At 39.6% G+C, this 23,443-nt stretch overlaps 1 protein-coding gene and 2 long non-coding RNA genes across 7 annotated transcripts in view; 2 read left to right on the top strand and 1 right to left on the bottom strand.

The window, feature by feature from the left end:
- The window catches only part of LOC147755724 (uncharacterized), a 23,898-nt gene extending 18,011 nt beyond the window's left edge, over positions 1-5,887 (top strand). The window contains exon 2 of the long non-coding RNA XR_015325842.1: positions 2,230-5,887. This is a non-coding gene — a long non-coding RNA (uncharacterized LOC147755724). The remainder of the gene's footprint in view (positions 1-2,229) is intronic.
- Positions 1-23,443, bottom strand: part of LOC111249877 (uncharacterized) — a 50,533-nt gene that overhangs the window by 14,911 nt on the left and 12,179 nt on the right. For 3 of the 5 annotated variants that reach the window (XM_086986226.1, XM_086986225.1, XM_022804322.2), the window contains exons 2-7: positions 16,342-16,882; positions 12,909-13,604; positions 9,549-9,701; positions 5,469-5,835; positions 2,596-2,929; positions 795-1,183 (exon numbers count right to left, since the gene is read on the bottom strand). In XM_086986226.1, coding sequence (XP_086842352.1) covers positions 795-1,183; positions 2,596-2,929; positions 5,469-5,835; positions 9,549-9,701; positions 12,909-13,604; positions 16,342-16,882 — 2,480 coding nt within the window. Of the gene's footprint in view, positions 1-794; positions 1,184-2,595; positions 2,930-5,468; positions 5,836-9,548; positions 9,702-12,908; positions 13,605-16,341; positions 16,883-17,852; positions 18,009-18,201; positions 18,809-23,443 lie in introns of those variants that run through there. The other 2 variants (XM_022804321.2, XM_022804323.2) reach the window with 2 other exon arrangements.
- On the top strand, positions 20,666-22,298 carry LOC111249882 (uncharacterized). The gene is made up of 2 exons (XR_002673116.2): positions 20,666-21,206; positions 21,848-22,298. It is a non-coding gene; the product is annotated as an uncharacterized LOC111249882 (long non-coding RNA).

Raw genomic sequence — 23,443 nt, 5'->3', positions numbered from 1 at the left:
TTTTTAATATAATTTTTTTATATAATTCAAATGTTGTCCTTTACACTCATTTTATTCAATATAGCCTGCATTCTAACCTCTACAACTGAGCCATTTTTAAAACAATTAAACAACCAAAGAGTTGAAAAAGCCGCAAAACAGATGAAGAAGCTAATAGTTAGAGCTTATCTGAAGGACAAAATTAACACTTGATATCCACTTCTCTAAAACAGTCGTTAATTTCTGTATCAAAGATATAAATGTATCAAAAAGAGCATTTGGCCAATTTTAGTGAATTTAGAAGTCCTTTAAATCCAAATCTATTAAGGATCTTCGGCTCATAAAAGGTTTTCTAGTATCTTTCAGGAGCCGCATCAAATGTGGGAATAACGTAGAACGTCGATTTCGGGCAAAAAAAAAGTTTTCAATATCGACGAAAATTTTCCAGTCCTCGAAAGATTATATAATAACTAATATTTGCTCAAATTTGAATACAACACTAGCATGGGTTTGTCTCTCTTCCCTCTTCTTTGCTTCAATGCCAAAATTAGCAGATAAACGTATGCTCGCTACGGCAAATAGTCCGCGTATTTTTTTCGCAATTTAGACGCACCGGCATATACACATATATAAGGACAAAAGTCTCTTGATAATTGGGAAGTCTTCAAAAAATAAATTCGCTATTAATTATTGCAATAATATTTGGACCTTATGCTACTTCAGCAGATGCACAGTTTCAACTACTAAGAAATCTTTAGCTCATCTTCTATATATATATATATATATATATATATATATAATCTAAATGTTCGTACCTCTAAAGCGTTGAGCGTCACGCAAGATTCGCTCCGGGATGTGACGTTAGCGTTGTTCGTCGTCGACCCACTATTCGACAGCTGACTACTTCCGATTCCGGTCGTCTCGATACTATTACTGTCGATAGCCCTCAACGAATCGGATGTCTCCGAAGTGCTCAGCGATCCCTGAACACCTATGAGATTGCACTTGCTCATGCTGCCACTGCCATCGTTCGTGACGCTCACATTGGCCATAACGTCGAGATCTCTTCGATGACTCTCGTCATCGCCTTCGTCGTCGACGTCAACCGATTCCTCATCCTCACTTTCACTGACACTCTCATAGCCCTGCTCCGAAAACGACGAAGATACGTGCTCTGTCGAGAATTTGAACGTGTTGGTCTCGCCTAATTTTGTTACGCAGTAGAATCAGATAGACACAGTTAAGAAGACAAAGACAGTTTAGTTCGTGGGCATCATAAATACTGGCTAAAAGATACACAGACGGATAGTAAGAAATCCTATTGACTTAATTGTAACTAGCGATTTTTACTGCGGGCTCCGTATAAACATTTTCAAAGTTAACAAACATGAGATTCTGTGTATGCTTGAAATAAGCTACGGCAGTAGACGGTTTGTGGCCAAGTAATTATCAGTTATACTCGAAACTACATTCAAATGTTCGAACCGGAAATAATTATTGTCTTGTTTTTTTCTTTTCTCTTCAGGAACGGTAAAGTTTACGAGAATAAAGAATGAGAGCATAATTTGTCGATGGTTCCAAGTTTCCATTTTCGAAATTTGGACGCGAAAATGTTTTCTCGATAGAATCGAGGTTCGAAATCGATCTCAGCTGGTAGATTTCCTAGACCAAAAAAAAAATCACTATCTTTTAACTTAATCTTTCCCTAAACTTTAGCTATGACTATATTGAAATTATTATATATTCTTTTTTGTTGTGTTTTTTTTTTATTAATTATAGGTTCATTAGTTGATAATTTGAATGCACTTGGCAATACCCACACGCTTAATAGTATTCCATGAGATATCAGAAACGTTCTAAGTTAAATTTTAAGGCATCTCATTTTGATTTTTTCGATCACGAAATTCAACGACAATTATGTAAAGTTTGGCAAACACCATAACAGCGTAGTAATTTGACTTATGAATAATAGCAAACACGCCTTTAACTCAGGACTATCTTAAAAAACAAGACAGGTAAATCTGCTTCTCAACAACTGAAAAGTTCTGTAAACTGAAAAAGTAATGTATTACGTCTAAAACAAATATTTATGGCCTTTTGACGCGATCATTTACGGAGCATTTGAAAATCTAGAGCAGAGGATTCGTTCCTCACAGAACTTTAAATTTCTCCAGAAATATTTTACAGTGTGAAAAAAAAACTTAAGTAACCCAGTTGATTTATAGCAAATTCAACTTTGTTTAATTTCAGGAAGATTAGCTCAAGGAGAACAAGTGCCCAGAAAGACTATAAACTCGAAGAATACGGTGGACTACTCCAGACCGAGGGCAAGCAAGTAAAAAGGAAAGAAGCAAGAGATATGTACAAGAAGGATTACCTTGCACAATTTTTTTCAAAAATTTCCGAAAAAGTCTGAAAACAATAGTGGAAAACCGCTAGCAGAAACGCACACAGCAATAAAAAAAAATTGCACAAACACGCAAAGCAGCCCAACAGTTAACTTTATTTCGTGCGGACGTAAAAAAAAAACCTCGTTAATCCACATAAACTGATTTCTGGCCATATTTTAGTATCACGAGAAAAAACTTCAAGGTATTTTCAATTACAAGCACTCACCACAGTATTGGAATCTGCTCCTGGACGTGCTACTAAAGTGGTACGAAGAGCTCATATTTGCTTCGAAACCTGTCGACATTCGTTGGCAGCCAGGCAATTTTGACCCCTCTGATGGTAGAGGCGGGAAGCGCGGGAACTCAGACAAAGGGCGCTTCAAGATTGCAGCCCTTAGCTGTGGCTCTGATGAAGCCGTTAGACCCAATCCGACGTTATCAGGATGGCGGAGCGCGTCCGGCGGAACGTTGTTATCGCCGTTTAACTCAATGATCGTTTTGAACTCGGGATGCGTTCCTGAAGTTCGAATCTGCGACTCCGTTCGGTGGACCGTCGACATCTAGATACGAAATCGGAATGATTATACGCGGCTCCGTTAAGCCCGGTGAATGAATGTTGCGCATTTGTGAAAAAAAAAAAACATATAAATAAGAAAAAAATGACTTCGTTTAGGGAAAATGAATTGTCCACAAGGTTGCTTGAGTTACAGGCAACAGCTATGCAGAGATTCCGTCATCGTTTAACTTGACCGCATTAACTACTTAATAAGTACTGTGCACGACTTCTTTTGAATTCTCTAATTAAGCTCGATAAAAAATTAAATGCCCCACTGTTAAAGATGAAACTTCTAGAAACATATAAAATGATAAGAGGAATCATTCCAAGGAGGAATCATTCTCGGGTGAGTAAGCCCATCGGTAACTTGCATCTCACCATCTTTCGTCATGGTACAAAAAGAACCAAATCATGTTTTTCGTGCCAACAAATTGAACTTTTGCTGGCATCATTCTCATTCTATCGTAAAGTGAATATTGTGTGTGCAGGACATAATATTGTTTCCCTTCATTATTATAGTAATGTTTGTACATGCTAGTGTATTTTTGGTCTATTTATTTCTATTCTACGAATAGTAAAAAAAACCGCCGTGACTTGAAGAGTATGGATAGAATTACTCCAAGAAGATACCGTTCGAAGCAAAAGTAACAAATTAAGCCGTAGTCTCGGTAAGGACGAAGGGCTTAGAAAGGCATAGGCTACGCGAGGTCGGCAACACCAATTTACGTTAAACGGAAACAAAAGCTTTGAATTGCGTATGTCGAAACATGCTATCATCTTACTTAATTGAAATGAAGTAACATCGTAATGGTTGGTCTTAAATAAGCTGAGAAGCAACATCACATAATTTGTTAGTATTTGGCTAACTCGGTGGTACTCGCAGTGTCTCACGGCTTCCTGCATTCAAGTTCTTCAGGCGATGAAATGCGCGCGCTCGACTTCACACGCAGTTTGCACTGAATTAGCCATTGAACTTTCTAATACGTTGTACCATCCCTCCTAGATCTAACCCGGCTATCTAGGAAGTCACAATATGTTTTTGAAGGCTAGTTTGTAATGTCAATGATTTTGTACAACCCATTTTCTCCGTGTGATATTTCGAAAAACTTTACTTTTTTTTTTCTATTATTTCTTTGTCAAGCCCTGTAACTTCGTTACTTCTCAAGGGCTACTAAGTACTGGGTGTTTTGGCAGTGATGCAGTCGCAATAACCTCATTTATGTCGTAAGTTTCAAATGGCATTGAATAAACACGACAGCTTTATCTTAGTAAGCCTTGTTCTCTCCAACAGCCCTTGGCAAATTCATGCGGCCACCCAGATTGACTAAGTAAGTAATATAATTTTAATTAAATTGAACACTTGTGACTTATTTGTGTGATTATTTCGTTCTTTTGTTAGAAAGAAGATTGGTGAAGTTAGAATTTGGAGGATACATTGAACATATAAAGTCAGTGGTAACAATATTCGTTTTATATCTTATACTATATTTTAGTAATATGTCATGTCGTCGGCCGCGATCACTGGTTCGGGCCCCATCAATGATACGTACTTCACGACAGCTGTGGTTAATAATGAAATAGTAACATAGAAGCATGATAATCATCAACGGCCGTCAGTCTTCTCACGGCTCATTCTGTACCAACTATACCCCACAAGACGCATTTGTGGTGACATAACTCTTTAATTGTGTTATACTTCAATAACAACGATTTGTCCGAAAAACTCTCCTAGTCGGGGAAATATGGCCCCACATTAAACCCAGTTAAAACAATGCAGTGAGAGATTTACGCTGCCCAATGCCTGCAAGCGTTTTATAGGCCGACAATGATTTTTCCAATTGACATTTTGGCATTAAACGAGGCAGGTTGTTTCAATGGCGTTAATGACTAAAACTGTGAATTTGCTTAATCAAGCGATTATACGTTGATTGGCAATTACAAATATAAACTATATGATGTACTATAATAAATATGCCTACGTATCATGGCATGAACCGAGAACAATATACTGTATCGTAGACTAACCTAATCCATGGGTCCTAGCCCTGAAAAAACATATTGAAAAACGGAAAGAAGATTCTTTTCTTCCTAACGAAAAACGGTAGTCTCAATAGGTTATATTAAATTAATAATGTTTAGCGTACGCAATTCCTTGTAGAAACTTCTATGATTAAATCTAATGTCTCTTCGTTTTCTCGAAAGTCTTATCCAGTAAGCGAAACAGAAGAAATCATAATCACATCGAGAAATACGGATACTCATCCTTGCACCATCTGAACTCATCGTTTTTATTAAAATCACTGGCAAATAGTCGCAAAAACCCTGCAAAAATGGGTATTATGCTAATTTGGTCAAAAAATGAGCTGATTTCAAATAGACATGGTTGCTACTTTAACGGTAGGTTTGTTTAACCTTTTTCCACTGTGAACCTTTATTTTTTTAGTCTCATTTCGGGGGATGCTGAAAGCCCCGGCAAATGACTGTGATTACAACCTCTTTGTGCACGCATCGCACGGACAGATGGGCATCTAAGTGTGGCGTACCTTATGGACGTTGTGCGAATGATTGTCCTGAGAGCTCGATTTGACTATGTGAAGTTGTCGCTGGGAAGCACTGGAGGAGCTGGACGGTCCTACGGTGGTCGGTGACGGCGCACTTGATGCTGGAGAGACTGAAAGTGTTGATTTGGCCGTATTGCTTCCACCGCTGCTCGTGCAACCGATGCTGTCTTTGCTTTTCGAATGGACAATAGCCGACGTAGACTTTGAAGTTGCTTGGAAACTCGTCGTCGATGAACACCCTCCAGTTGATGAAGACATGCTGCCATGCTGCTGGATCTCCTGTTCAGTAAACACCCCGCTATCTCGATCGACTAAGCGTTTGCTGCTAGAACACCGAGTCTCCAGAAACCTGAAATTGAACCGATACAGAAGTTCAATAAAATGGCCATATGGAAATTCAATGGTGTTTGTGTTCGGTATAAAGAGTATCTATAATAATATAAGTCAAATGAAAATCCTATTGCTGGCCAAGATAGTAAGTACTTAGGGCACGCAATCCATTTATCGATAATTAAAAATAAGTAATAATACGTTTTTATATAGTTCTAAGCGAAAAATTAATTTTATGAGACACATAAGCATCTTGGTGTAACAAGCATACGCTCGTTTTTACGATGCAAGAGACCCGACCTTTTCTTGCAAGTTTTAATTAATAAGATTAGTTAGTTGTCTTAAGTGCGTATAACACAACGATTCGATGACGTAAACTAAAAATAGATATTCACCTGAAAAAGATATGGATTTTCTTTTGATTTTGCACATCCATCAAGCCCATTCTATTGCCGTAGTTAAGAATTACTTCCGACGACTGACTGCCCCTTCAAGCGCGACTCAAACCGTCGGTCTTATATATGGTCTTGAATCTTATATCGTGTTTCAGATTCTATGAGAAAAAACACAGCCTTATTGCTCTCCTGGCGATTCGCCGTATAACTATTTCCGAACCATGTTTATATTGTCTTTTTTAATTCACTACTTGGATGGGTCAAATGCACTGTTTATCCACCTGCCAGTTGCCCTAGGTAGTCATTGACGTTGAGAAGCGTACCCTCGTTCACGGCTGAGATTTCCCATTCTTGGCGGCGTGTTTGTTGAACTCTCGTAGCGCCTCTCCGAACGACACAGTTCAGTGGCATTAGGTTCGAGCTGAATAGGTGTCTACACATGCTCTGCACGAAGGTTTAACATATTTCAGTCTTAGCACGAGTGATATATTCCGGCTAGCTATTATCACCCCTTGCCAACTGATCGGGTCCTGAGTAATGAATAATTGCTGTTTGCAAAAAAAAAAAGCAAGGTTCTACACGAAAGTTGCGTGGACCTGACGTATTCAAGGACATATTATGAATGATGCACAGCTCGTGTTGACCCTAGTGGGGATCGGCATTGGGTTTGTTCGGAGATTTTTGCACGTTTTAAACTATTATGAGCGGAAGGTATTGGGCGAGAAAGAGGAAACGGAAGGATATCATCCTAAATGTAAGATAAACTCTAGTTGGTGGATTAAGCGGATTTTAGAGCAATACGTGACGAAGTATTGTTTTATTGATTCGTCTAAAGAACAACGATCAGAAGCACTTAGATCTGTCCAAAGTTCCTGCTGGTAGGATTACAAGGTTTTCGGGTGAAATTAATATCTTGCCTTGAACGTCGAGACTCTAGCCGTTAAATGTTGCTCAAAATGGTTAACTTCCGTTATGCATGAAACAAACCGTGGGTTTACGCCCGGATCCGAACCTGGACTCTCACCTCATTGACTGATCCTAAGCTTACCAGGCCCACAATTCACCAACACGACATCACCGGAGCGAGATCCATGAATGTTATCTGCAGTCCAATTGTTCCGACGAACCGCGTCATGTAGATTACACCTCAGCAAGGATTATTGCTTTAGCTAGTGCTGGTTTGGTCGACTTTGGTTGAATAGATATTTTTACCGGTAAGTGTAGAGAGTGCTACCTTATGATGTCGAACTGCCAATATGGCCTATACTACGCTGTGCTGTTTGATTGATGTACCATACAGAATCGTTAAGATGCTTGATGCAACGGCTGTTTGTAGTTACTGAAGTTGATTTCAAATAAATAAAGATTGCCGAGCTGTTCAAGTTTTTAGAAATAACAATATATTTATCTTATATATGGTATATTATTTTATAAATAACGACCCAGTTTAATTTTCGAAACGAGCGTTTAAGATGGAAGCTATCGTCTAAGTGACGTTTTTCATTATCCATACGCTTTCCCGTATGGATGTAATTGTAAATTAGTTAACGAATTCGTGATAATTATCGTTACCACATTTTTTATCTATAGTACATTCGTAGTATTAACGTAGCAGTATTTATTGTCACTTTTATCCGGAACCCAGCTTCCACATGTATAATGTTCTTCCCCGTTTTAATTTCGGCTCAATTTACCTACTATTGTGTATGTTTTTACTTTTCATCATCCAGTCAGGTCCTGTATATATCATTATACACATACATATTTACAAAAACATATGTTCTGCACATATAATAGTAGTAAATAATTTTAGATATGAAATGTCGAACCTCCTCAGTTTAAACATTTACTGTACAAGTAACTTGCTTTAGAACGCAATAATCTTCGATGTTTAGCATAATGCCACGTATGCGTTAAAGATAATGATTTGAGCCGCATCGTCCTACATCTGTGAAGATCAATTCTAAATCTATGACACTTCCAATTCGTTCCTGTGAGAATGCGAGACCAGTGACTTTGTCCGCAATGGCGTCCCAAGGCCGCTTGTTGAGGATACTTGCAACACGAAGTGCTACCAACAGAACAAAGGATGACAAAGTTTACATCAGCGCCTACCGCAGGACGCATATAAGAACAGGGAGTAGCTCTGGAAGATTATCAGTCTTTGATGGCATGTTTATTACTACAAAGTTGGTGATGTTACGCGCTCAAGCTCTACGTACAATATCACCAGAGCTAAGGCCTGGATCGTCAGCTTCAAACTTTAATCGGAGCTAATAAAAGGGTATAAGTGGACAATGGTAACGGTCATTCTTCGTACCACTAATGGTGTTTCTAATGAATGGCCGTGATTTTTTTTTGTAGAGTTACGTATGTCGACTGAAGTATTGACTTAAATTGTCAACTCAGCCCTACGTTGCCGCCTAACGCTGTCGATCCATGATGGCGGCAACTTGATGCCGTATCGGAATATGAAAAATAAGACGATACTGTGAGAAGCCTTGATTGTATTATGCCCGGCAGGGCAAAAATCTCTTCATAGCTTAAAAAGCATCTCTTTACAGTTTAAGAAAAATGTCTTAAATTGGACTTTTGTTTTAAGCTGTCTAAAGGTGTTTGCCTCACTCGGCATATTGGAAAAGAACGGTGCACCTCTTTAGCCTGGGGTGTTGATCGGTCTTCAAATCACATTAAATAATACTATAGCCAATACTAAATACGTGCACCTTCCCTACGTTCAATGGATTCCTTATGTTGGCTTACGCACGGAAGCTGCATGCGTAGGGCCGAGAAGGAGAAACCGCGGTTTTCTTAGTGATAAAATACCGAAATAAAGCGAGAGATTCCATTAGGTATTTTCTTTTTTTTTGTGGCGGTTGTTTATTATTAACAAATTTTGTACAGTACGTGTGCACGAACGGAGACAGCTTTGTCGTCCTTCAAATAGTCTTCACGTTTTTAGATGATACCACAAACAAATAGGACGGGAAGGATGAATAACTATGGTAGTAGTAAAGCGATGAGGCTCAAATGAAGCTTGCACGCCAATGAGCACCCCCAAATATATCCACATATTCCTGTACAACGAAATATTCGAAAGCAGTACATTCTATACATAAAAACATCAGGAAAAACTTGAACGAGTGCTGTAACGGATTGACGGTGATGCCCCCAACTATAGGCGCCGCTATAAGTAGGACTAGGGTAAATAATAGCAAAATAACCATACGGCTAACAGCATGTCTGGCTCACATCTTCTTTAGTTAAAACCATAGTTAGTTAGAAATATGTTAGGAAGAGAAAGAAGAGCTAGCTAGTTAAAACAGGTTTCTGTTACCTGTTAAATGACTCGCGATTCCTCTGGAGGAAATCGGCGAACTCTTCAGTGCCTGATTCAGAACATTTCGCTGAGGCTTCCTCAAAAAACTTGCCTAGTTGCCCCGACGAGCTCCATGGACTTGCGTCTTCGTCCAAAACACTGCCGCCCGACCTGAAAGTGAACGAGAATCGTGTCAAGATAAGCCTGCTTTTTTCGGAAGGAAGATTTGCCCTTCCATATGGTAAGTGTGAAAAGGCCCATAATTGGCTTCTAATGTCCTTAATCACATTGGCATTTCTAAACTCATTTAACATCTATTGTTGGTACATCAACAAGCAATCCCTAGCCAAAAGCCATCATTAGTTCTGCAATTTTACATTATGTGCCGCATAGTGAAAGTGTTTTTTTTTTAGTAAATCAGCTAACTGCCTCTGGCATTCAATTAGCCTATGTGCATATCCCTGTAAAACATGATCCTTCTAAAACCCAATGCAGCCTATATTGGACTGTACTATATAGTCCGCGCATATATACTGTGACCTGTTAGAGCACTCCACACAGTTGCCACATATTTTCTTGCTTATAGAATTTCATTAAACGCTTACACTATAACGAAATGCATTTTTCTATTTTTTGTTTGGAACCCACCATTATTACATACACTGTACGCTTAGTACAGGTGATACTTCGAAAAATTCGATACACATGTTTACGGATAAGAAAAATTCGGAACAGATTCGGATAAGAAAAACCTTCCCGTTTCGGACTATCTAATATTGGTGCTGGCACCATTGGACCCAGCTGTCCGGCTGCATTTTACCATTTCAACGCATAGATTTAGCATGAATTTTATTGGGACCAGGAATATAAAACCATTCTCGTATAGGATTAAATAAGTCAGATCCGTCGGAACACCAAGTACGTTTAACGTGGTTTCTGTCAGCCAAATATATTACTGCGTTTTAAGATTTCATTAGCAGTCTAAGGTATCACCATTAGCTGGAGCCGACATTGGACACTCACCACCCTCCACAATGATTTTAAAACGAATGCCGGCTGAAGCTAGTTTTGATAACGTCACCAAGCACGTCGGTCAGAGAATAGACAGAAAAAGAATTGGCTGAAAAATAGGGGCGTACCGCGCGCAAAACGCTGAGCATCAGTAGTAACCTTAGCGTTTGGGGTTTGGTAGGACAATCAGAGAACAACTTACAACGGCACTACGACGCGTTTCGTGATCTTACATAGTCAGTTGTTTCTTGTACAACCCTCCACTTCCTAGCCTGCTTCCTGCGTGAAAACGCATAAGAAATTATGTTTTCCTTAGCTCTTTTTTAGCGTAAGGCAGCATGAGAGCACAATGCTGAGTTGTTATATCACCGGCCCGTCGGTAAATATCACCGTTAATCATTGATTGGTTAAAGAAATGAGATTGGAAAGCGCCTTGTTTTTAATATTGACTACACTTAAAAATTACAGTCTTATATATATACGGTCGCCTTGGCTGTCTTTATTTACTCGAATAGAGACGATCCGATCTCTTTAAATCTATGCGAATGTCTTATTCAGACACTGACTGAGAAATAGCAAGGTTACTGTGGCTATGTTTTGGTTAAGCCTTTTGCACAATTATTTTTCTGAAAACTCAGGTATCATTATTAACTAATACACTAATTGTAAAATACAATTTTTTCGAAGTTATCTAACGTAAAATATATTATAAATACTTCATTGACTAACCCAATTAGTCTTGGACTTCTGTAAACAACAGACTTATTGAACATGCTATACATATACACGACGAGCGGAAGTTTAGCGAAAAGCATAATATTTTCTATTGATTATTAACAACAAACCAACTTATAGAATACGCATAATATATATGTTAATAGTTGTTATTAGTAAGCACTATGATGTACTTACATTGACCGATTTTCTCGTATCCTTTATATCAATCATTGCAACCTCAAGTAACAACCAATCAATAGTAAATTGACTATCTGTTTGTCTATTTGATCGAACTTCTTTTAGTATATGTCGTTGGCGAGGCCTGAATCAAAAAGAATCAATTGATAAACAAATAGCCATCAAGGAAAAAAGCACTATATCATAATTTTTGTTCTTAAGGTTAAGCAAAACAAAAACTGACAGCTCTGATGGAAGCTAAATTATCTGATACAAGCAGCTACGGCAAGCGCAATCATCGGCCAACTTGCAATAGACCGTTCCCGGTGTTGCCGTCCGGCGCAAAGTGCGCCCATCAATAATATATCATGCTAGGACAGAGTCCTTGACCGATCTTTCTGTCTCGTCACCAATAGTTCTGGGCTGCAAAAGGACTGACATCAGTCGCCGGACGGTGAAGAATCGTGCGGTATAAGGCCAAAAAAATTTTGAGTTGTTTTCTGCTCGGTTATGTCTCGTTGCGAACTCTCTCCTCCCTCTACTTGCGCCTTCCGACAGCTTTGTTGCTTTATGTACAACGTCGTACTGAATAAGCACACGGTCGTTTTATTGTGCATGTCATAAAGGCCGGAATGACAGTGAATGCGAGAGAAAAATGTTTCCGTTACTGCGCTTAGCAGCATTGGTACAGAACAGAGACAAGATGTTTCTGTTTATTGCTCATTTGCTTGTCGCTTAACGTTTGACGTTCGTTCCGCCTATGGTACAGCGACATTTTAATGGTAAATACCTACGGACATGTGGCTGCTATACATGAAGGACACGCAAGCTTTTAACGTTCGTCAAGGTGCATGGATGCCGGCAAGCGGACATGTTGGTGGTATTTTACCAAGAGTCTTTAGGAACAACGGAGGAGGGAAGACGAAGCCAAACGAGATAGGGCAATCTATTGCTTAATTTGATATGAATGTACGCCTGTGATTAAAAATGATAAACGACCAATCAGTGAGTAAATCGGTCTGATTTTTACTTCAACACTTATGCTACGTTCGGTAATTTTTCGTTATCTTTTTTTTGTTATCTATTTTCGTCCAATATATTTCGGAGCGTCTGATATTAAGAAATCACTACAGCTGTTGCAAGAACTGTCTGTATGTAATAAGTACATGTGATAACATCTGCCCGTGTTTATGGCGGTGCCCTCGTAACGCGATTGCCTCCTAAATCTAGGCGACCTCACGCCTAGAGGTATGCAAGGTGGTCTGAGTTTGAAGTCGACCTACAATACTACGTGAATGTCTTAGAAGTAAAGTCTGGTTGGCATATTATACTAGCCCTTAATCTCCTTTAAAAAAGTTTGAAACCACAAATACAGCCCGTTTTGGGTTGAACGGGAAAGGGCAGCCGTCTGAAGCAAAACAAGTACCGGTTAGGTAAAACTCTTAGCATGTGTTTTTATCATGATCTGCCCACCTGAACCACTCCTGGGTATCCTTGACTTGTTTCTTAAAGCTTTCCTGCCGCTCCATTGTCTCAAAAGCGAATACTTCAATCTCGATTTCTTGTGCGGATGATTTTCTTTTGTCTTTATTTCTATATTGTTTTCCAACAAGTGTTATGGGCCTCCCATCAACGGTGACGATCAACTCGTCAAAAGAAAGATCGTGTTTGTCTCCACGAACGGCTTTTCGGCGAGCTCTAAGCTCGTCCTCAATTTCCTGAAGTAACAAATGCTGCTGTTCTCCTAACACTACTCGAGAACGGCTGCTACTCCTGAGTTCGACGGTCCCTCTACGAAATTGACTATCGCCATCCAACCATTGTCGGCGATTTTTTTTATTCCCTACAAAAGCTTTACAAGTGGCTTCAGTACTAAGCTCCGAAGGAGTTCCAATTGAATCCTTTAACGTTGTGCCCTCCTCGACGTCTCCGATTCCCCTTGAATGTCCATCGGGGTCAGTCGCGATCTCGAAGGGATCATCAGATACCCCTAGGACTAGCCGGCTATTGGTGCGATTCGCGAGGATCTCTTCAAGTTCAGATGAGGATTCGCTTCTTGACGGACTCGTATCTTCTACTGAATGAGAGCGTGGCTTTACTTTTCGGAAAGCAACAAGCTGTAAAGATCCTGTATCGTTGATTGACGGAACGGTGCCACGTTGCAGTGACCTAAAGAGGAAAGAAAGTCAACAAACGCAACGACATAGGGAAATGTTAGTCAGCGTACCATATATATACTAGCAGCTTCATCCATACATCGACAATATCGGAGATTTTGTTAAATGGCGTTCAATGCATCGCTCGCCTAGCACGACAGGCTCTTGTGCCGCGAAAAGATCACCTTGCCATTTAGGGAAATTTGTATAAAGCAGGTCAACTCTGGCAAATTTTTATAGAATCGTGGTCCAGGTAGACAATTTCAGACGGCGTTCCCTTTAAAGTGAGGCGCCAGTTAGGTGTGGGTTATCTCAGATATAAATTGAGTGACTATTTGTAATTCGTTGAACTAACTCTAGCCACTTGTCTATTACTCGAAAGTATTAAGCTATTAAGAGAATATATTATGCTATATTAAATTTTTACTGAGAAAAGAGACCTTTCTAATGCATTGTATGTTCCAGTGAATGTATTATTAGCTCGCTTTAAAAATTGGGAAAAAGTCATAGGAAATTCCCGAAACCTTTTTGTTTCGTGCTTCATACGAAAACATCATGATATACCGTTCCTGTTGTTGATCCTGTGAGAATAAGCATTGAGATACGACGAACTCCGTCGCTTGAGCAATTTTTTGGTTATAACAATCCACTACACTCACGGAATATACTCTAGGGAAATTGAAACGCGGTAGAAGAGACGGCAAGGCGACAGACCACTGCTGCATTAGAGCTAATCGTATTACAGTTAAGAAAAATCTTCATATCACGGATTGCTCATCGTTATGTCATTGAATATAGAACAGTACTTAAGTCTAAAAGTATGGACAAAGGCTACGTAGGGTAAATACTAACTTGTCAAAAAAGTACCACAGCTTTTCTAGCTAGATACCTCAGGTAACAGAGGCTGCATTGGACCGACGTTGGCGTCATCTGATTGCTCTTATGCAGACTTAAGGTAAGACAGCCCATAGGTAGCCATTATATTGCCAACGAACTAACATCCACGACTAAACAGTTTTAGGCAATCTCAAGGAAAGCTAGGTACGAAAAGGCTCGATCCTTGGGCGCTACAGGAATTGACGTAAAATAATATACTCGATCATATTCCCATTTACGAATGATTGACCATATTTGACGATAATGTGCAAAGGAAAAAAAAGAAAAGTGAAAAATATGCTTTGTAATGTATAGCAAAGCCCAGACTGATGCCAAAGCTGGTGATGCTATGTGTTTGACGATATTGAAATAGAATTCGGCTTTACGAGTTTTAGCTGCTTGGCTAGATAATGCTAGACCACATAAATCTCTAGCTACATGGCGACAATAGGAAGAACCTTGATAAAAAAAAATATGAGGCATATGCCCTATAGCCCGGATCTTGTACTATCAGACTATCATCTTTCCCGGTCTTTGCAGGACTCATTATTATGTAACGGAAAGATGCAAAAATCATTTGTCACAATTTTTTCCCCCGAAGCCACAGGAGTGATACGGTCACTAGAAAGATGGCCAAAAATCATAACCAAATTGGGGCATATTTTGTTTAAAAGTATTATTTCTTGCAATATAAGAAATAATTGCTTTAATCTTGAACTAAGAACTGTTGACACTTTTCAACAACCCTGTATTTCGATCACTAGTCTTGATTCGTATTTACACATATGCTGTAAAAAGAGATTTTACCAAAGAAGTTAATTCTCGACGACCTACAAGGATCGACAGTGATCACTTGTTAGAAATCTTATGGAGAAATAACCTCTTTTCGTTCCTGGATGAATTATGGCCCTTTTGTGACAATATTGGTATTACAAAAACTAGCTTGAAATTGTTGTATATTTAAGTGCTATCGAGTCGCTACAACGTTTGCCATATTAAAGTACTACAGCAACATTGTTTTCAGGTATTTTGCTTTCGACATGCATAAATCTGTGTCGCATTCAATGACCATGAATGCCTTTCGTAAACGAAAGAGTCGAACTGGCCCGCTAGAAATAGTGGAGACCAGCATGAAAGCGTGAGTTATTGAGAAGTATCCCGACGAAGTCGGGAGCAAACAGGACGCACTTGATGATATGTGTCATGTCTACTTTCTTGTTAACAATTTTTCCCATAGGGACGACCACCGTTCCGGACTAAGAGGGTCGGTTATTCTCGTAGCCCTGCAGGTCACCAGCCTTACGTGTATTAGCTGCGATGAATCTACGATGACCCGTTACCTTGAAAGCATATACGAAAATGAATACGGGCAGAGTGTACAGGGGCAGCTTACTGGAAACGTGCAGGTACAAATACATTGCAACCCTCGCAATGTAAGGAGAACCGGGCACATAAAGAACTTCTAGTAAAAAAGGATTTCGATTATTTGCTTCCTGAGGTGCATCAGGTCTAGCTATGCTTAGCTTAAAAAAAGTATTATTGCAAAAGGTTCGTGTTTGCTCGTACATTGTATTCATTGCCGAAGCGCACATTCAAAGATACGGCAGAAACCATTATTTAATATATTTAAATGACGTTCATACGTTCAGTCCTCTTCTTCAGTGAAGCGGAAACACATATATGAAAATATTAGGACATGTTTAATAGTTTAGCGCAATATTATAAAATATTCAAAAATAATATGTGGGCATTAAATCAAACATATTTTTGAAATGTACTGAAAGGGCTCATTATTAGTTTCTTTCGTACCGTAACTATAATTACTTAGCAAACAATTAATATATTTCTATTATTCGTCTCTAACTGACAATTACCTCGATCTGCCGTTAAACTTGAATCTGATACCTCGTTGCCTGTTACGTTCGTTCCGCAGCAACAACTGTGACCCGAAAACGTTGTCTCTACAGCCACAGGCGTCCTCGTCTTCGTCGTTCAACCTCAACTGAAGTTGCTGTAGAAGTTCGAAGCTCTCTCGGTGTCGTCGGCGGCAAAGGCGCGAGGCGGTCCTGCGTACGGCAACGACATTACACGGTCGTGGTGCCACTAATCGTGGAACAAGATGGCATGTGGAGGACCTTGTCGATGCTGATATGAATAGCGGTGAATTCCTCACTGGGAAGGTTCCTTTCGTTTTAGTCAGTTTAGACGAACTTGTGGTTCCTTCTACGTTGTGTCCGACGGAGCCAGCAGCTCTCCTAATCAAAGGACTTCTCGTAGAGTTGCTGTTATACACTGATTTTGTTGCAGGAACACTGAGACATCTAAAAAGTGATTGTTTTCCTCTACGGCCGGAAGGATTATTGGCAGCGAAGACAGGGTCCTCTGCCACCGCAATACTTGGCGCCATCCGAGCCCCTAAAAAGATGCGCAAGGGGATAATTGTTATTAAAGCACAATAGAAATAACTTCTGTTTCGGAAGATAAATAATTCCACTAAAGTCTGCTTAATATTCACTCATGATACAATATTACAGTGTACTACCTATCGATGACCGATCATGCTAAGCAACAATAAAGCATATATATATATGCCTGATTGTACGACCAATGGTTTCCAATTTTGAAAAGTGTTTTTCTCCTATAATTGGTTGTACATTTGGCATATCTGCAACTTAATCGTTCACTTCGTAACGCTTGGATATTGAAAAATCAGCTCGACAGATGGCACGGCCAGATCTGTAAAGATCCCATCAGGGGGTCATCGTATACTTCATAAAATTCGTTCGCGCATTTCTAGCACTCCGCAGCGTAAACGCTAAATGTGATAGCAAAAGATCATAATTAGCGTTTGCGAGAAGGCTCGATTAGCCTGGAACATGAAGCACGATGCTTCATAGGCATTCGCCTTTTTTCAAATTTCAACGAACGAAAAAATAATGTTTGATTACGACAACTGTCGCTAAAAAGATCCGCAGGATTGATCTCAACGGAGCCTGACTGTAAAGGTTGCTTGGTATCTAAGGACAATGCACCTAGTGGGGTGATGAAAGCAAGCTATATAAGTGATTTTTGTAAGTAGGCTATGCGATAAAGACAACTTCTAGTAAGGTATTCAACAAGTAGTGTGAGAATCTTACTCACTAAATTCAGAACTTTGTAACCTTAGACCCAGACTCTAGAACTTGCATATTCAGATTAATTTTGGGCGATAGAATATTGAATGTTAAAAGGATACTAAGATGTATAAGTGATCTATAAGCATCATGGATACGATAAAGTGTCATTAGCACTGAAACTGTAAAGTTGTTCGACTTTTTTGTACTGCCATTGCCTGCTTTTGCGTATCGGTCGGCATCTTCTGCAATTAAACAACAAACATACTAGCCTTCTATTGAGCATACTATTGCCGGAATTTCACCTCCGATCTCTTATGTCCGTTCGTTTTTAGGCATCACTTTTTTTCTAGGGTGAAAGAGAGAACCAGTAGGAGCGCAGACGACGACAATTCAGGTCGCTTATTACAGCAGACGAATTTCCAGATGCTCTTGTCATTAATATCATTGTGCTGAGGGGGCATATCTACCTGTCTTATGATCTGGTCGGCAGCTACTGTAGCAGCAGAACTGAATCCTCGCGCGTCTAATGCCTGTATTGTTTTCCACATCTGTTGGCAACGGTTTTAAATACAGACGATGTAAATATAGAACAGCTAAAAGGATAAACGTAATGCAAACCTGTTTCCTTGACACACTAGCCACATAAAATATGCAAAGGAAATTATAATGTGGCAAGCATTGATGGCTCGCGTCCTGTATCCAACGTGCGAAGCAGTCGAAGGTGTCAAAGCGAAGTGTCAATATCAGCTTTGCCGTGCAGTTGCTGACAAATGTTTCGTCTGCTAAGGACAGACAGGTTCGTCTTTAAACGTCTATCCATCGTAGACGTGCCGTTAGCGCGTTCAGTTTAATTTGAATAGCCACTACGTTACTCCTTTGGGGGTCATTAGCGGCGTCCGCGTTGTGGATGACGTCGGGCGGTTTCTGTTTTGCCGATGTACCGGAACTAGTTAGTTTACTATTGTACCGTCCTTAAATCCAATCAAAAAAATGAACATTGCTGGTTGAAACAAACGATGGAGTTTAAATACGACATAAGGCCGCGATCAACTGGTACATGTGGTAGATGCCGACCTTGTTCTTCGTTTTACTATCTGTTCTACGTGTTCAGGTGTGGAACCTGGAAAAGACCATTCAACGAATAGGTGCAGTATGACGGTATGGTGCCGTTCTGCTGGAGTGTGTTAGGCACAGTGGTACAAGGAAATAATGTTATGTAAAAGAAACTGTGGCCTCGTGAAGACTCGCCAAACCTCACATTTCAATGTTACATTATATAATGAATTATAAACAATTTACTGCAACGTTACATAAATAGCTCTCAGTCCTTGTTAAGTTTTTGAATAAAGTGTTTGAATGAAAAAAAAATTTTAATAAAATGTCGTTTTTTATACGATTTAAGATTAAATAGAACGCGAAACATATTCAACAGGAAGGTTCTCTAGCTTTTAAGCTCCCACTGCATTGCTTTTCGAAATAGTCTGCAGAAGCTGTAGCAGCATTCAACTCAATCCATCAGCACTTCGTTTCGTATTCGGGATGCCTGGGCTGACCACCTTTTTGCCGAGTACTTGCAGAAGTATAGATAATAATACGATTATTAGTACATTACGCCGTTAAGGACCGTAAAGCCATATAAAACCTTTACACAGAACTCGACTACTCTATTATAACCCTTCGAGAATCATGCACACTTTCCGACTGCCAACACTCCCTAAACCCATTTAGCATTAAAGGGCAGTACAGGAAGCCGAAGAAAGTACAGAGTATACAGGCAACCGTACGTGGTTTGTATCTGGAATCGATTATTGCTCCTCCGGTTATTCACACGGCCGTATTGCGGGCCGTTAGCGGGGTCCAAACCAATTACCTCCACTGGCTTTTCTTAGCAAGAGTCTAATATGTTAGTATAGAAAAACCGTTTCCACGACTCCGACGTGGCACATATGTTCCTGTATACACACATGCAGATACTGGCCGCCCGCTCTTCCTCTTGCGCCTATGGAACACTATTTATTCGTAGATACCGACTAACGTCGAACGACAGCTGGTAGCGAGCCAAGGTCAAGTCTTTTTTCGTTGTCAACTTTTGACTGATCAACAACTTATAACAAAATAGGCAATTATCATATACACCTACGAAACTCGTTGGCAAGTACGATGCCAATAGTAACATTTTATAGGGCTTTGCTGAGGGACCCGCTGAATCATCATTTCAATGTTGTCCTACGGCCACAATAGTATCCTAATTAGATGCAGCTGAATGTTGATTTTGTGGAAAATTAGCCGAAAGTCAATAAATAATCACATATATAATAAATGATAAAATAAACTTTATATAAAATAAAATCCATCTCTAATGAATATGGGTAAAGACATTGTTCGTGCCACCATGTAGCGCTTAGTAGTTACTTTGCTAGTGTGGATCGTTATTTATCCTACAAAGTATACAAATGTATGTAATTCATAATGGTTATCCGTAACTTTCGCCACCGCTGTCGGTATTTGACAGCTCGTTAGCCAATACTTTGCCTCTAGCTTCGTAGTTAATAGCCTTTAACCTGTAGAATTTGCGATTGGCTAGGCAGCTTGCGATGCATTTTCGAGGGTTGTGTAAATTTTCTAATGTATAATCTACTACAGAATGTCAAATACTTCCGTGACATTCAGACGAACGTTAAGTTAGCGATGCTCTCTGACGGCCGATTGATCCTAGACGTGGCCTCCCCAACTAGGTGGAAGTAACGTTTAAGGTTTAAGGTCTAGTTAGTAAGTCTTCGCATGGCCGCACAGTGTTGACCTCTGCATACAATTGAAGATGCGTTAATGAGTGAACGATCGATTTTGCCAAGTGGACAGTATTTTCGTTTCAAATTAATCAGAACATAAATAATTCGACATACGCTAATTCTTATACGTCAGGCGTGGCGTACGCATCGAGAAAGCGTTTTTCAACTTTTATGTATAATAATGTCCGTTGGAGCAAATACGTGACAGACGTGAATAAAAATCATATAACGGACAAACATGCGGACGGCGTAAATATTTTGCTCACGCAAGCTTGCGTTCTCTACTTGTAAGCTTCCTTTTCTATGCAGTGGAAGGAGATTCTATCTTTGATGCATTTAATATTCTGTGTATGAAATAGAGTTGTATAGTATTGGTCCTCGCGAAAAACAGCTATCCTCACATCATACTGGGCTGTCATTATATGAGACGGAGCATCATTTGGTGCTACTGCGAACGCGGAACTGACAATGTCCGCTATGCGGAATCGCCATGCGCTATGGGTTTTCGAGACCAGAAAGCTGATTGGCGATTCCCGGCCAAACCGAATCTGATTAGTATGAGCTGACGTGAACACGTCGTGATGTGCAGAGATACGTAGCTAACGCCCGACCAGCTGGGTCCACCGCTACCAATCGCTAATGGCAATATGGCTGTGCTAACAATCACTCTAACTGTTCACCGTGCATAATTGGTCTACTGCAGATGATGGACTAGGTTCTTCGAGCTTCTTCGTCGACGTCCAGCGATCAATAGCATCGGTATTAAGATGGCCTTCATCTAAAGACGCATGAACGTGTCGGCTGTATAAATACTGTTCTAGGGATAGCACTGCCGTGAGTACTTGTTATTTTAACTCATTATATATAGATATAATCACTCCTATATGTAGACATATGCGTCTACTCGCTTCCCGTGTCGCCATCCAAGCTAGACCATGTTGGTGAGTCTACATTTAGCTAGCTAGAGCTGATCGGAGCAAGCAATATATGACTTAGGAAAAATTGTAGGGATTTGAAACGTCAAAATTACGCGAAATTTTACGAATATTAAGTTACGTAAAATTACTTATATATTATATTATGTATAAATGTATATGTATATATATATATATATATATATATATATATATTAGTTAGTATTTGCTTTGGCCCATTTAAACACAAGTAAAAATGGTTCGTGTTTAACCGTTGGGTGAAAAGGGTCATACGAAAACAGACTATGTAAGAACTTTCTTGGACATTTTTGATCATACCAGATCTGAAGAGAGCTTAGTAATGACCAAAAGTACCTATCAATAAATGACTGTAGCCAATGTCTTATATCACTACGACGTTAACAGCTCCACAGCCTCGGAGTGATTGAACAGTCATAAATTCGATCAGATGAAAGGCAGTATGATATTAAAAACTCTCTATAGCAATCGTTTTTACAACTACTAATCGTTCATTATTTTCGTGACTCTTTCGATCTCTAGCTCTTTCAATTCACGGTCGAAAGTGATGCTGGTGAAGGCGCGCGCTTCCGTTGAAACGTCGACTTATTCTATACATTTGGGCCTGTGCGTTTCATCTGAAAGCCTCACTCTGCGAATGTGAGCCTATTTCTGAAGCTGTACACTCAGATCCTTAATAACCGTTCGTAAACAGACAATATCCAGATGCGAGAGGCACAATCAGACGTATGTACTTGGACCCACAGCATTTTCCGATCATTTGGGCAAATGCATAATAAGAGTTGAGATCACGACGGTAAGCGTATTAGCTAACAGATTCTGTTAAATGTTAATGGGTCCACGTGTATCGAACACTGATATCGCCTGTACTTGTTATACCGCCGTAGATATTTCTACAAGATAAATTTGCGCACGGCCTCCCTGTGAATGTAAATAGTATTAATGGAGTAAATAAAAATCACAGTCTATGCTATTTAGGTATTTATTTATTCTTTTTAATCTAAGATCTACTTGAACGATATTAAGATCCTATTTAAAACATCCGATTTAAGCCAATATTTGTTAGCACATTTAACAACCAGATACAATTGAATTTAATTCTGCTTACATCGGTAGTTTGTATGTTTTTATTATTATTATTTTTTTTTATTATTATGTATCTTCTTTTTTATTTAACGAATGCGTCAGATTGTTTCTAAATTTACTGAAAATAAATAAAGACAACAATCAATAACATGCACAAACTGTTATCACGCACTCGGCCAGTTCCGCACTCTTATATCGTTGCTGTATTTCTGCACACACAATGCTCTCCCTATACCACTTGACCCTCTTTTCGTAAAGATCCTCTAGTTACTTCGCTTTAAGTAGCTCCTCGGTTTCGGGTGGAAAAGAAGGTGGATAATCGAGATTCATACCCGCTGTCCTTTTCGTGCGCGTGCAACTTATACGAGCACAACAGCACAGGCGCATTGGCATTCTACCACCACGCACAAAGATTAGCATATACCATACTACTTTCCGCGGTCGCCGTTGGCCCGCGCTCTACACTTACATTAGGCCTAGGTGGTCCTGTCTCTAAGCTGCGACTTTTTTTCGTTTCTACTTGATGCCGATGTTCGCAAGCAGATCACGTGGAGTTACGCTATCAGTAATTTATCCTTATTCTTTATAACGACAGCTGTATCTCTAAACAGCCAGAATTTACAATTGATTGTTTAACTTTAAACTACACATTCGCTCTCTACAGTCTAATGTGATATAGTATCGAAATATGGTACTTGTACCGCGGCCGTGGACAACTTTACGCGCCCTCACTGCTGTACCCTATTCTCTTTTATATGCCAAACGTGTAGTACGGCATCAATTTGTTGGCTATTTTAAACTTCTTCTTCATCTAGTTGACAAATCTTATTCCCGTGCAGCTGCAATAGGTGACGCAGTTGCCTACGGACACGTAGGGTTATCTAGGTTGGAAATCGGAAGTTCGAAGCCAGCGGTCTCAAGCAATGTAACTAACAATGCAATAGTATCGAGTGTAACTTTTCCTAAGTAAAACACTTAGATATACAATGTCAACATAATCGAGTATTACGTATGATAACGGTGTTCATATGA

This window comes from Varroa destructor, unplaced genomic scaffold, assembly GCF_002443255.2.
Source record: "Varroa destructor unplaced genomic scaffold, Vdes_3.0 BEIS01000004.1, whole genome shotgun sequence".
Lineage (NCBI taxonomy): Eukaryota > Metazoa > Arthropoda > Arachnida > Mesostigmata > Varroidae > Varroa > Varroa destructor.
Note: the sequence above shows the minus strand (reverse complement) of the source record. Positions and strands in the feature narration are given on the sequence as shown.